Source organism: Alosa alosa, chromosome 13 (assembly GCF_017589495.1).
Source record: "Alosa alosa isolate M-15738 ecotype Scorff River chromosome 13, AALO_Geno_1.1, whole genome shotgun sequence".
Taxonomy (NCBI): domain Eukaryota; kingdom Metazoa; phylum Chordata; class Actinopteri; order Clupeiformes; family Clupeidae; genus Alosa; species Alosa alosa.
Genome location: NC_063201.1, coordinates 29,826,449 through 29,838,705, shown reverse-complemented (window position 1 = coordinate 29,838,705; position 12,257 = coordinate 29,826,449). Strand labels below are relative to the sequence as shown.

The 12,257-nt window shown below is 42.1% G+C and overlaps 1 protein-coding gene across 1 annotated transcript in view; it reads left to right on the top strand.

Annotated features, from left to right (window-relative positions):
* The first annotated feature begins 3,200 nt into the window (after nucleotides 1–3,200).
* The window catches only part of slc2a3b (solute carrier family 2 member 3b), a 9,632-nt gene continuing 575 nt past the window's right edge, over nucleotides 3,201–12,257 (top strand). The window contains exons 1-9 of the mRNA XM_048261057.1: nucleotides 3,201–3,292; nucleotides 7,114–7,274; nucleotides 7,468–7,708; nucleotides 7,972–8,134; nucleotides 8,311–8,498; nucleotides 8,668–8,772; nucleotides 8,883–8,984; nucleotides 9,112–9,315; nucleotides 9,474–12,257. The exon at nucleotides 9,474–12,257 is cut by the window's right edge and continues 575 nt beyond it. Of these exons, the coding sequence (XP_048117014.1) occupies nucleotides 7,144–7,274; nucleotides 7,468–7,708; nucleotides 7,972–8,134; nucleotides 8,311–8,498; nucleotides 8,668–8,772; nucleotides 8,883–8,984; nucleotides 9,112–9,315; nucleotides 9,474–9,731 (1,392 nt within the window). The 5' untranslated portion in view covers nucleotides 3,201–3,292; nucleotides 7,114–7,143 and the 3' untranslated portion in view covers nucleotides 9,732–12,257. The remainder of the gene's footprint in view (nucleotides 3,293–7,113; nucleotides 7,275–7,467; nucleotides 7,709–7,971; nucleotides 8,135–8,310; nucleotides 8,499–8,667; nucleotides 8,773–8,882; nucleotides 8,985–9,111; nucleotides 9,316–9,473) is intronic.

The window sequence follows — 12,257 nt, the reverse complement described above, 5'->3', positions numbered from 1 at the left end:
CGGAAAACCACAGCACATATATAGATTATGCTGCCCACCACACATTTTAACTCTTTAAGACTTGGCTCTTATGACAACCTTGATGTGTTCAGTAAAATGACCTCTGCTATGAAACGACACATTTCTTACACAATAAGAGAGGTTTCCTGAGTAATTACATGGGCATTTGTACCCTCCACCCTTTGTCTAGGCAACATAAATGAGTCAACCTGGAATTTATGAGAAACACATCCAGTACTTTTCCTTTCTGGCAAGTCGAAGGATGGGGGCTGTATTGAGGAAATGAGTGGATGAGGGAGAGGTTGAGAAGAGAGCGTGAGGGGGGTTGAGCTTTCTCCCCGTACACAGGTTTGATGGCATGTCCCAACCTGACAATGAATGTGTTGAGCTCCAACCAGTTTTGGCATGTTATAACATTAGGATACAGAACTCAGGTGACTGTACAGACAAAGAAATGAGTTTTGCAAAGCCTATGGCATGTAGGCCAGAGACATATGGCCGAGAAGGACGCAAACCGGCTCAAGGAGTCATTTTTGCAGCTCCTCCTCCCCCTAATTTGCATTTACTGAGAAATAGTTTTGTTGCAGTGGTGCACATCAAATCAGTTGTTTGTTGTGGTAAAGATAATTGCATGCGTTATGGTTGTCATCAGCTTTGCTGGCCTACAACAAAAAGTCACCGCATGCTACTGCTACATAGACTATTGTGCCACTGAGGAAGAGCAAGTCTACGTAAGAAGCTTGCACAATCAAACATAGTGACTCACTCCCACTAGTGTTTTATTTTCTCAGTCATGCGTGTGTTGTCAGTGTGGTTGATTGAAAGAATGTCCTGCAGTGTCCCCATCTTTTCACGCTGCATTTTTCCACAACTACCCTCCGTCCGTCGCCATATTTAAGCCCTATCGTAAAAACCTGTTGAATCATGCAGTGTGCATGGAAATCATCTGATAAATTATGTATGTGGCAGTTTGGTCTGCTGCAACATTTATCTGTTATTGCAAACATCCTGTGACTGTGCACCATGAGGAAGGACATTGAGATCTACACTCGCCGATAAACTGCACAATCTAAAACAGCTCTGATCTCTGTTCTTATAAAACTATGTTCTCCTTATTTTAATTCTCTTTGAAACATTTAAAATCCAGCCCAATTGTGGTGCACTGGAAAAGTTGTGTTATCGGACTTAAATAGTGAAATGTGCAGTAATGTGAAATGTGAAGTACAACACAGATGTGGCATAACCAATGGGGAGTTAGTTCCTCTTCCTTCTGTGCCTTTCAGTCTTTGAGCTTCTGTAAAGAGAAATGAACCCAGTCACAATGTCTGGTGGCTTAATATCAAGACTATGCTGACCTTCAGCTACTAAAGTGGCTTGGTCTTATACCACACTAACATTATCACAAAGAACCAATGTGCTGTTTTAATCAGTGTATGCTTAACATGGGAATTTTGCTTTCTTCAGCACTTTGCTTACTTGATACATGATGTAGGTCACTTTTCTGAACAGTACAGGAACCACAATGGATTTTGTGGATCAGTGTTTTTTTTATCTTTGTTTGTATGACCAATGTCTGACAGCACATGCCTTCTTTTAGTTATGCTAGAGGCGACTTTCATGCTTTATATTTAAGTCACACTTTATGTTTTTTATGTAATTTTCTTTACTCCTTATAACAGTGTATCTGTATTGTACAATGTAATAATATGACAGTAAATTGATGCCTTGAAGTACATTAATAGGTTTGGAGTTAGGATCAGGATTCAGTTAGTACAGTTTAACCTATAAATGTACAGTGAGCTTGACATAAAGATGTTGCTTTGAACATTTATTAGTTTGCTTACTTACTCTCGTCATGTTTAGCTCTTTGATGTGCATAGAACCTACACATACTGCAGCTTAATTGGAATTTTACGTGCCATGCGTGTGCCATAGTATGGCAAGGAAACCAACAGCAATGTAACGTTAAGGGTTTAGACCGAGAATATCTATTGTGATTGATCTGTTGAGTCAAAGAAGGACAGACTGTACAGACTGCCGAGAACAACCCAGGAAGAGCATGTTAGTGAGTAACAGCACTGTCATATCTAGCACGAATACCTCAGCATTGCTCAACATGCAAAGCAACAAATGGAGTTAGTTTCCTCTGCCAAATCGCTACATTACTTGTGATGACTTGTTTGTCCAAAGAGTCTTTCTGTTTTTTCCTGTCGCCACATCTGTTGCATTTTGACCATTCAGAATACATACATGTGCCACTAAACTGTAGTGCTTTCCACGTGTGGTGTTTGGCAATATGCAGTGTAGAATATCTACAATTTCCCAACATGTCTGAGGCGCGTGGTGGCTTTGTCTGAGAAACGGTGAGAGAGAGGAAGGAGAAGAGGGTCAGGAAGAGCAGAAATAGAATGTATCATTGTGCGTCTGCCAACAACACAAGCTTTGTGACAACTCTACTGTGCTTTCACAGTCTCTTGCAGACTGATTGCGGGGCATGTGAGACTTTGTTCATTGTGTACCAACACAATCCACGTGCATCAACACATTAAGGCTCTCACTGATGCTGTTTGCCCCCCCCTCCACACACACACACTCCTCTCTGAAGGATGTTTTGATGTGATGTGGTCCTCTTTGAGAATGTAGTGGTCATTTGAACAGATGCTGACAAGCGCAGTCAACCAGTGACCCTGACTAATCATAAATCTTGACCTTAAAATCTGTGGTTGCTTTCCAGGGAAAAGGGGGTTCATATGGCTTCTATATCATGTTGTTCAGCTTCATATGACAGCGGGATTGGGGATTGACTAAAAGGGTTGGTTGCTTTTAGCAGATATAAAATTCCCATCCACCACTAGTGAGACTGACATTAGACGGTACAAGGAAATCTGTAGGTTTGAGGTATATGAAGTCTTGATATTTTTTTTCTGAAATGATAGTGTTTCTCTCCTTAATTTTTTTTCCTTTCTCAGTTTTGGTACTGTGGTGATGAGGTCTGCTTAAGTGTATACTTCTCAGTTTTGGTACTGTGGTGATGAGGTCTGCTTAAGTGTATACTTCTCAGTTTTGGTACTGTGGTGATGAGGTCTGCTTAAGTGTATACTGGGAATGGCATCTCATTTAAGTGCTCTTTCTCTCTTTGTCTTTTCCAGAAGTACTGTGGTGATGAGGTCCTTAAGTGTGGGAATGGCATCTCATTTAAGTGCTACCTTTGCTTTTGTTCTGTATTTCTACAGCAGTCATTGGATCGCTGCAGTTTGGCTACAACACTGGAGTCATCAACGCACCTGAGCAGGTCGCTACTTTTACAAAACAACACTCACAATATGTAGTTCGCAGATTTATGGAGTTGCTTATACACATTCCTTTTTTTTTCTTTGGTTTTTACCTAGTTTATGAACGAGTCTAAAAATGCATTGAGGTTTTTATTGGCATCCAGTCGAGGCTATGTGATTAACAAATGGCTATTAGCTGACTGACTAATGAGAGTGTAGGAAGACTGAAAGAAAATGGCGTAAATACAAACTTCAGATCCATTATGAAATCCATAAAGAGATGCTCTGCACATATAACTCTGTAATATGCAAAGCAAGACAGTCCTTTTTTTCTAACATTATCAATAGAAGTTCAAATAACACTCGTATTCTATTTCCAACTGTTGATAAGTTAACAAATCCCCCCTCACAATTAGCGCCTGAACTTCTCTCAACTAATAAATGCAATGAGTTTTCATCTTTTTTTAAAGGTAAAATTGACAAAATCAGACTCAACATATCTGCTCAATTACAAATTCAACAACCTGAACTTCCAGCAACAAACAGAGGGAAACTAAACTTGATGTCAGAGTTCAGCTAGACTACGAAACACTTGAAAAAACAGTACAGAATCTTAGCTCTTCCACATGTGTGGAAGACACTCTGCCTACCAATTTCTTCAAAAACTGTTTTTCACCTCATAGCGGCAAATGTAAATGTATCACTGCTGTCTGGCACTTTTCCTAAGTCACTGAAAACAGCTGTTGTAAAGCCACTTCTCAAGAAGAATAACCTGGATGCCTCCATGCTAAACAATTACAGGCCCATATCCAATCTACCTTTTATTAGCAAAATTATTGAAAAAATAGTCTTTAATCAATTAACCACCTTCCTAACATCAAATGGGTATTTTGATTACTTTCAGTCTGGTTTTCAGGCAAATCACAGCACTGAAACAGCTCTCATTAAAGTTTCCAATGACATACGCCTCAACACAGATTCAGGTAAAACATCAGTCCTAGTGCTACTGGACCTTAGTGCAGCATTTGACACTGTTGATCACAATATTTTACTACACAGACTAGAACACTGGGTTGGATTTACAGGCATAGTTATCAGCTGGCTAAAATCATATCTACAAGAAAGGAGCTTCTTTGTTGCCATCGGAAACTGTACCTCAACACCAACGTCCTTGACCTGTGTGGTGTTCCCCAGGGTCGATCTTGGGGCCACTATTATTCAACCTCTATATGCTCCCACTTGGACAAATCATCCAAAATAATTTGATTTCATATCATAGCTATGCAGATGACACACAAATTTACTTAGCTCTGTCACCAAACGACTATGGTCCTCTTGAGTCTATGTGTCAGTGTATAGAACAAATCAACACCTGGATGTCTCAAAATTTTCTTCAGCTGAACAAAGAAAAAACTGAAGTAATTATATTTGGTAAAAAGGAAGAAAGACTTAGGGTTGCCACTCTCCTTGACACAAAAGGGTTGAAGGCAAAGGATACAGTTAAAAATCAAAAATCAAAATCAAAAATTAATTGACAGTGATCTAAATTTCAACAGCCACATGAAAGCGATAACTAAATCAGCTTTTTACCACCTCAAAAATATTGCCAAACTCAGAGGGCTGGTGTCAAAATATGACTTAGAAAAACTCATTCAACAACACATTACATTTATATAGCGCTTTTCTCGATACTCAAAGCGCATCACATGGATGGGGGGACCTCACTAGTAACCACTACCAATGTGTAGCACCCACCTGGGGTGATGCACGGCAGCCATTATGCGCCAGAACGCTCACCACACACCAGCTTGAGGTGGAGAGTGAGGGAGTGAATGAGCCAATTACAGTGGAGGATGATTAGGGGGCCAGATTGAATGAGCCAGGTTGGGAATTTAGCCAGGACACCGGGGAACCCCCTACTCTTTGCGATAAGTGCCACAGTGAGTCAGGACCTCGGTTTAACGTCTCATCCAAAGGACGGCATCTCCTACAGTGCAGTGTCCCGCCCGGCACTGGGGCATTGGGGGATTTTTTTTTTTTTTTTTGGCCAGAGGGAAGAGTGCCACCTACTGGCCACCCACCAACACCACTTCCAGCAGCAACCTAGTTTCCCAAGGAGGTCTCCTATCCAAGTACTAACCAGGCCCACACCTGCTTAGCTTCAGTAATTCAGCTAAGACAAGGTATCCATTGGTCTGGCTGCTGGCATGCATTCATACATTTATCTCCAGCAGGGTTGATTACTGCAATGGACTGTTCACAGGCCTTCCTAAAAAGACTATTAAACAGGTGATTCAAAATGCAGCAGCTAGGATTCTAACAAAAACTAAAAGAACTGACCACATTACTCCAATTCTTAAGTACTTGCACTGGCTTCCAGTAAGTCACAGAATTGACTTTAAATTACTATTACTTGTTTATAAATCAGTAAATGGAGCAGGACCTAAATACCTGTCAGACATGCTTCAGCAGTACACACCTTCTCGTCCTCTCAGGTCCCAGGTGAAAAACCTGCTAGTAAAACCTACTGTTAGAACTAAACATGGTGAAGCCGCTTTTAGCTGCTATGCGGCTCAGCTGTGGAACCAACTTTCGGATGACATCAAAAAGGCCCCAACTGTAGCTAGTTTTAAATCTAGACTTAAGACCAAACTGTTCTCAGATGCTTTCTGCTAGCTGTGCCGAGTTACAAATTCTGAATCTGCCTTGATAATTATTCTACCTTGTCTTTTATTACTTTTTTTTTACAACTTTTGCCTTTGTTTTTGCTTACTACTTATTCTTTATTTTTAAATATATATATATATATATATATATATATATATATATATATATATATATATATAAACTTGACTTGACTTGACTTGACTAATACCTAAAACTTATTAATGATCATTTACCAGATAAAACATATTGACTCCTAACCAGTAGCATCTCTCTCAGTTATTCCCTGCTTAACCTGCTAGGTAATAGGAATGAATGGGGAAAGAATGGCTTATGGTTTGTTGGGGAATATAGGACTCTTCGTTCGTTTATAGAGTTTATAGAGAGAAGCCAACGCACCCATGTATGTCAAATCTGATAAAATGGTCGGCTTTAATGGGTTTAGCCTTTTTCACCCGTTACAAACAAATAACAGTAATTCAGCATAGAATTCAGCACCATAAGACCGAGATAGAACCCTGACCTTAGATTGCTCAGTTTGTTTTTTCTTCTCCAACACACAACTGGAAAGATCAGCACAGAATGTTCAATACCATGCTATTCAATGTTCTCATCGGACATGATCAGACATGTGTGTCTGTCTGTTTAGGGCAGCCGTGGCCTACTGGTTAGCACTTTGGACCTGTAACCGGAGGGTTGCCGGTTCGAACCCCGACCAGTAGGCTGAAGTGCCCTTGAGCAAGGCACCTAACCCCTCACTGCTCCCCGAGCGCTGCTGTTGATGCAGGCAGCTCACTGCGCCGGGATTAGTGTGTGCTTCATGTGTGCTTCACCACACTGTGTTCTGTGTGTGTTTCACGGATTGGGATAAAAGCAGAGACCAAATTTCCCTCACGGGATCAAAAGAGTATATATACTTACTTATACTGTCTGTCTGTGTGAAGTGAAATAAAAGTACCAGAGGCAAGGCTCTAACTATGGAGTCTAATATGTCAGAGTCTTAAGCCAAGCTGTCTCATGTGATGACTTGACAGGGAACATCCTGGTACAAGCTCCAGACGCTCTGCGATGTTGGAGACGTCTATTCTGCTCTTTGTTGAACCAAAAAAGGCTGAAGTTTGTGTGTGTGTGTGTTTGCTCCCATAATAATGTATATTGTATCTTTGGATAAACTCAGAAACTAAGAAGCTTCATCCAAAATATATCAATGGAGCGTTATGGAGAGGCTATGGAGGAGGGAACCGTCACCATTGTGTGGAGTGTTGCCGTGGCTATCTTCAGCATTGGAGGCATGGCCGGGTCTGTCTGTGTGGGGGTTCTGGTCAACAAGTTTGGGAGGTGAGTAATGAGGACTTGTGATTTAGAGTGATGGTGGACTGATCTGTGTCACGGTGCCTTGAACAGTACAGAATGTTGTGCCTTTGTGTGAGGGACACTCTCTTGCAAATGTCTCCCAGCCTTGCGCTTGCTTGTGTTTTAATTGTGTCTGTGTCCTCTCTATCCCCTCCTATGCCTTTGTTCTCTGCTCTAGGCGCAAGTCCATGTTTCTAGCCAACGGCCTGGCAGTGATTGGTGGAGGCCTGATGGGGTTTTCCAGCTTGTGTCGGTCATATGAGATGGTGATCTTTGGGCGCCTGGTCATCGGGCTGTTTTGTGGTCTGTGTACTGGCCTAAGCCCCATGTATATAGGAGAGCTAGCCCCCACTGCCCTACGAGGAGCCTTTGGCACGCTGCACCAGCTGGGTGTGGTCATTGGCATCCTGGTGGCCCAGGTAAGATCTCTTCATGCACTCCTCCATTTTTCCATCAGCATGCATGTAAATTAGGGCTTTTTGACTCACTGTAATCCAAGGACAATCACTCTGACATAAAAAGCAATGTAAGGGCTCCTGTTCTAAGGTGTGAGGTAAAAGCCAGTCCTTCCCACAGTGAAATTGCAGACTACTGTTTGAAAACCCCTGATATAAAAAGAGGGCCTTTTCTGTATTTTTTGTCATCTTTGCCCTAATGTTATTGTCTCCCCGCCTTTGTCCAGATCTTTGGTCTGGAGTCCCTGCTGGGCTCGGACTCCCTCTGGCCCCTGCTACTGGCTCTGACAGTTCTGCCGGCGGTCTTGCAGACCATCATGTTACCAATGTGCCCCGAGAGTCCTCGGCACCTCCTCATCAACCTCAACCAGGAAGAGGAGGCGCGCAAGGGTGAGACAGAGAGCAGTAATAGCAGTCTAAGGGAGCTTGATAGTGGTTCCAGTACTTATTCAAATGATATTGATTTTAGGGGAAGATGTTATATGGCATCATCCTGCTATATTTAGCGTATTCATATATAATGAACAGAAATTGAAGAGCTTTCTGCTCTTGATTTCGGCCCACAGCGCTGGTGCGTCTGCGTGGGTGTGAGGATGTCAGTGAGGACATCAATGAGATGAAGGAGGAAGGCAGGAAGATGGCCATGGAGAAGAAGGTCACCATCCCTGAGCTGTTCCGCAACCGTTCGTACCGACAGCCCATCATCATTGCCATTGTGCTCCAGCTGTCTCAGCAGCTCTCTGGAATTAACGCTGTACGTAAGAACTACATCTCCCAGAGTTCTGCTGATTAGATATGAAACCAATCTACCCTTATCAAATTCATTTATTTTTTCATATTGTGATTGATTACACACTGTAAATTACACTGTAAATGTTAGTATTGTGTCTTTTCTCCAATAACAGTTTGTCTTTCTGGTGTAGGTGTTTTACTACTCCACAGCCATTTTTAAAGGGGCTGGAGTATCCAAGCCCATCTATGCTACAATAGGAGCTGGTGTTGTCAACACGGTTTTCACTGTGGTCTCTGTAAGTACAACTCTACCAATCATTTAGATTTTTGTGTATGATGAAATTGATCTAATTAGATCACGTGTGCCCATGTCTACATGAATGTGTGCTCTGTTGCTTTTCTCTAGCTCTTCTTGGTGGACAGGGCAGGACGCAGGACACTCCACCTCATTGGTTTAAGTGGAATGGCAGTTAGTGCTCTTCTAATGACCATCTCTCTTGCACTGATTGTAAGTTTCCGGCTGTTTATCTCTTCTTTTTTCTTGGTATATCTGCACTTCATTATCAATTACTTAACCAGCAGTTACATTTTTCAATGGTGCTTAATGTTTCTCCTTAAATTCCATCCCATTTCAGGGTACCACTGAATCCCTCAGTTACCTGGCCATTGTGGCGGTGTTTGGTTTTGTGGCCAGCTTTGAGATGGGACCAGGCCCTATTCCATGGTTCATAACGGCAGAGCTCTTTGAACAGGGACCCCGCCCTGCAGCTATAGCTGTAGCAGGATGCTCCAACTGGACCTCCAACTTCCTGGTCGGACTCAGCTTTCCCAAGCTGCGGGTAAAATGCTGCTTAATCCTGCTCATTAATCAAATACTGACACAATCCTTCACGTAGCTCTTTGACGGTCTTCTCCACTAATGTGTTATGCCGGTAATAGATTTTATTTTTGCCACAATTTGTTCTCATTTGTCCCCAATTTCTCTCTGTTCTTTTAGGAGCTGTGCGGAAGCTATGTGTTCATCATCTTTGTCATCTTCCTCATCTTCTTCATCATCTTCACCTACTTCCGAGTGCCCGAGACCAAAGGGCGGACCTTTGAGGACATCGCTCGCGGCTTCGCCAGCGCTGCCTCCAGTCTCCCTCCTCCTCAGGATGGCGAGATCACGCTCCCCGTCTCGCCTACCAGAGAGAAGGTGCCCATGGTGGAATTCCCCAATGTTGACAGTAGCAAAAATGGCCTCCCAAGTGTCTAGCAGGGCAAGGAGGTCTCATCCCACAACACAGCTAACTGCACTACACAGACAGCCATGGCAGACCATTAGCATTTGGCAGTAACCACAGGAAATACTGTAGTTCACAAAATGGACCTCCTTAGTGTGTAGTGGCTGTGTAGTGGGGCAGCTGTGGCCTACTGGTTAGCGCTTCGGACTTGTGACCGGAGAGTTGCAGGTTCGAATCCCTACCAGTAGGCATGACTGAAGTGCCCTTGAGCAAGGCACCTAACCCCTCACTGCTCCCTGAGCGCTGCTGTTGATGCAGGCAATGATAATCCTATAGCTTTAGGGAAAAGGACAAGGCACTTGTGTAATTGGGAGCAGTGCCATAAAAACAGCCATTTCATCCAGTGAGCCATGTGCTAGACATTTTTCATCTAATACTGTTTGTATGTCTAACCACATTAAGCAAGTTGTCACTGCCCAGTAATAGCCTAAAGTAGGTCATGTGTAAAAGTACTGTAGAACACTGCCTATACTGCCTCAACGTCCATGATTGCTTGCTGCTGAGACACGACCAGCTTTAGGATGCTGGGGCTTGGTTAATGAGGAAACATGGTGACGCTCCCTCTGGTGGTTAACGCTCTGCCCTTCATGAAGCCTGCAGTGTTCCTTAAGTAGAGACCCACGTGGTACTGGTGAGGAACCTCACATAAAACTGATCAGATTGATAATTGATGGATTGCTAAATCACAAACATCCCATGGATTGCAAAATCTTAAACAACCTATTCAAAGACTCTGGATTTGAGTGGTGTTTAAGGGCCGTTTTTTGAGGAACACTGCCTCAACGGAAACTTCTTTGCAGAAGTTGGGCAATTGCCACTACAACCACAACCAAAGGATGTATGGTGGCTCCAAACTAAATGTATTCTATACCATCTACGTATTAGTGGTGTGTGAGATGACGCTGAGGCCGGCTGCTGTGATAAGTGAATGGACATATAAGTGTGTGGCTATGTGTATGCCAAGCTCCCTTTTGATTGAGTGTATGTAAATGTTCAAAGGGAATCTGCTGGTGGAGATTCTTCCCAGTTTTATTTTTATTTATTGCAGCTTGATGTTACTTATGAATTGTGATTATGTGTACATTTCTCTTAATCACTGAAATAGACCTAATGACGTGGTAGTGAATGAAGTGGTAGTAATACTGAACTGATATTCCTATTTAGATTGTGACTAATATTCCAAGCGATTACTGTTACTGCAAAATTTTAAATGTGCACGAGTATCAAACATATTCTTATACACTGTAGTCTCTCTTCAAGACACTGGTGTGAAATACATAAAGCACTCTCTGAACTAATCACATGCCATGCACTTCAGCCTCTGCAAAGATTAGTACTTGTTGGAATTCACTCTTATATTTCTTAATGGAGCTAGAGAGCAGCTTGTGGTTGACCTAGATAAACAGTCCCAAAAAGCTAGCTCAGGTCCTGAAGCCTTTGGCAGTGACTTTGCTGGTGAGGAGGCGAAACTCTGATTTTCTCCTTAGCCCCGCACTGCTCACTATCTATTTCCTTACTAGCTGACGCTTGTCCAATGAGGCAATCTCAGTGAAGTAAGTGCGCCTAACCGTTACACCCTGACTAAGAACAGATGACAACCTTCTGTCCTGGCACAAGCTGTTGTGTTTCAGAGCCAATACAGTTGATCAAAGAACTGACCTTTTTTCTCAAAGACAAACAAGACTCCAGTGGCATTTCACATCGCACAATTTGCACAACTTGTGCACTATGGATCAATCAGACAGATTCTAGGCTACTGGCTGGTTTGTACTCCTAATTAGCCTAACTACTTGAAATTCTTAACAGCCAGGGTATTTATTTTGCGAATTCGGGCAGTCACAAATAAAAAGATAAATAGCTGTTAAACATAATAGCCCAGATATTGCCAAATGAACAAAGGTAAACAAGATAAACATCAATTCAACAAAATTGATTTTAATGTGGGAAAAAGGACTATTGTGCTTGAATGTCAAGATGCCTCCTTTCAGGCCTCAAAAGGAATCTTAGTAAATATTTGATAAAATGTTGTAAAAAGCATTTTCAGCCATTACAGTACCATATTATTGTATGTCTTGTGTAACATGTTGATGTAACATTGTGGGATTTGGGGCTGTAGTTGTAGTATTTTACCTTTCGTCTCTTTATTGTATGTTTTGCACATGTACTTCATTTGTGTGTGTGTGTATGTGTTTGTTTATAGTGTATATAGCTTTCTGATAGAGGGTTGTCTATTAATGGTGTGGTGAATAATTTGTCCTTGTTACAAATTGCCTAAAGTATTTGATCTGTTGCTATATTTGCTGCTGGGGATGCTTGCTAATCACATGCACTATCACTTTACTGGCAACGCACATTCTAGGACGAGGATTAATACTGTTCAGAATCTATTGATATTTTGTGTTGAAGCATGTATTCCCATAAACATTCATGAATGTCGATGTTTCATTCTGAAAGTCATAAGTATATAAATTCTATTTACTATTGTCTGTGTATGCTCA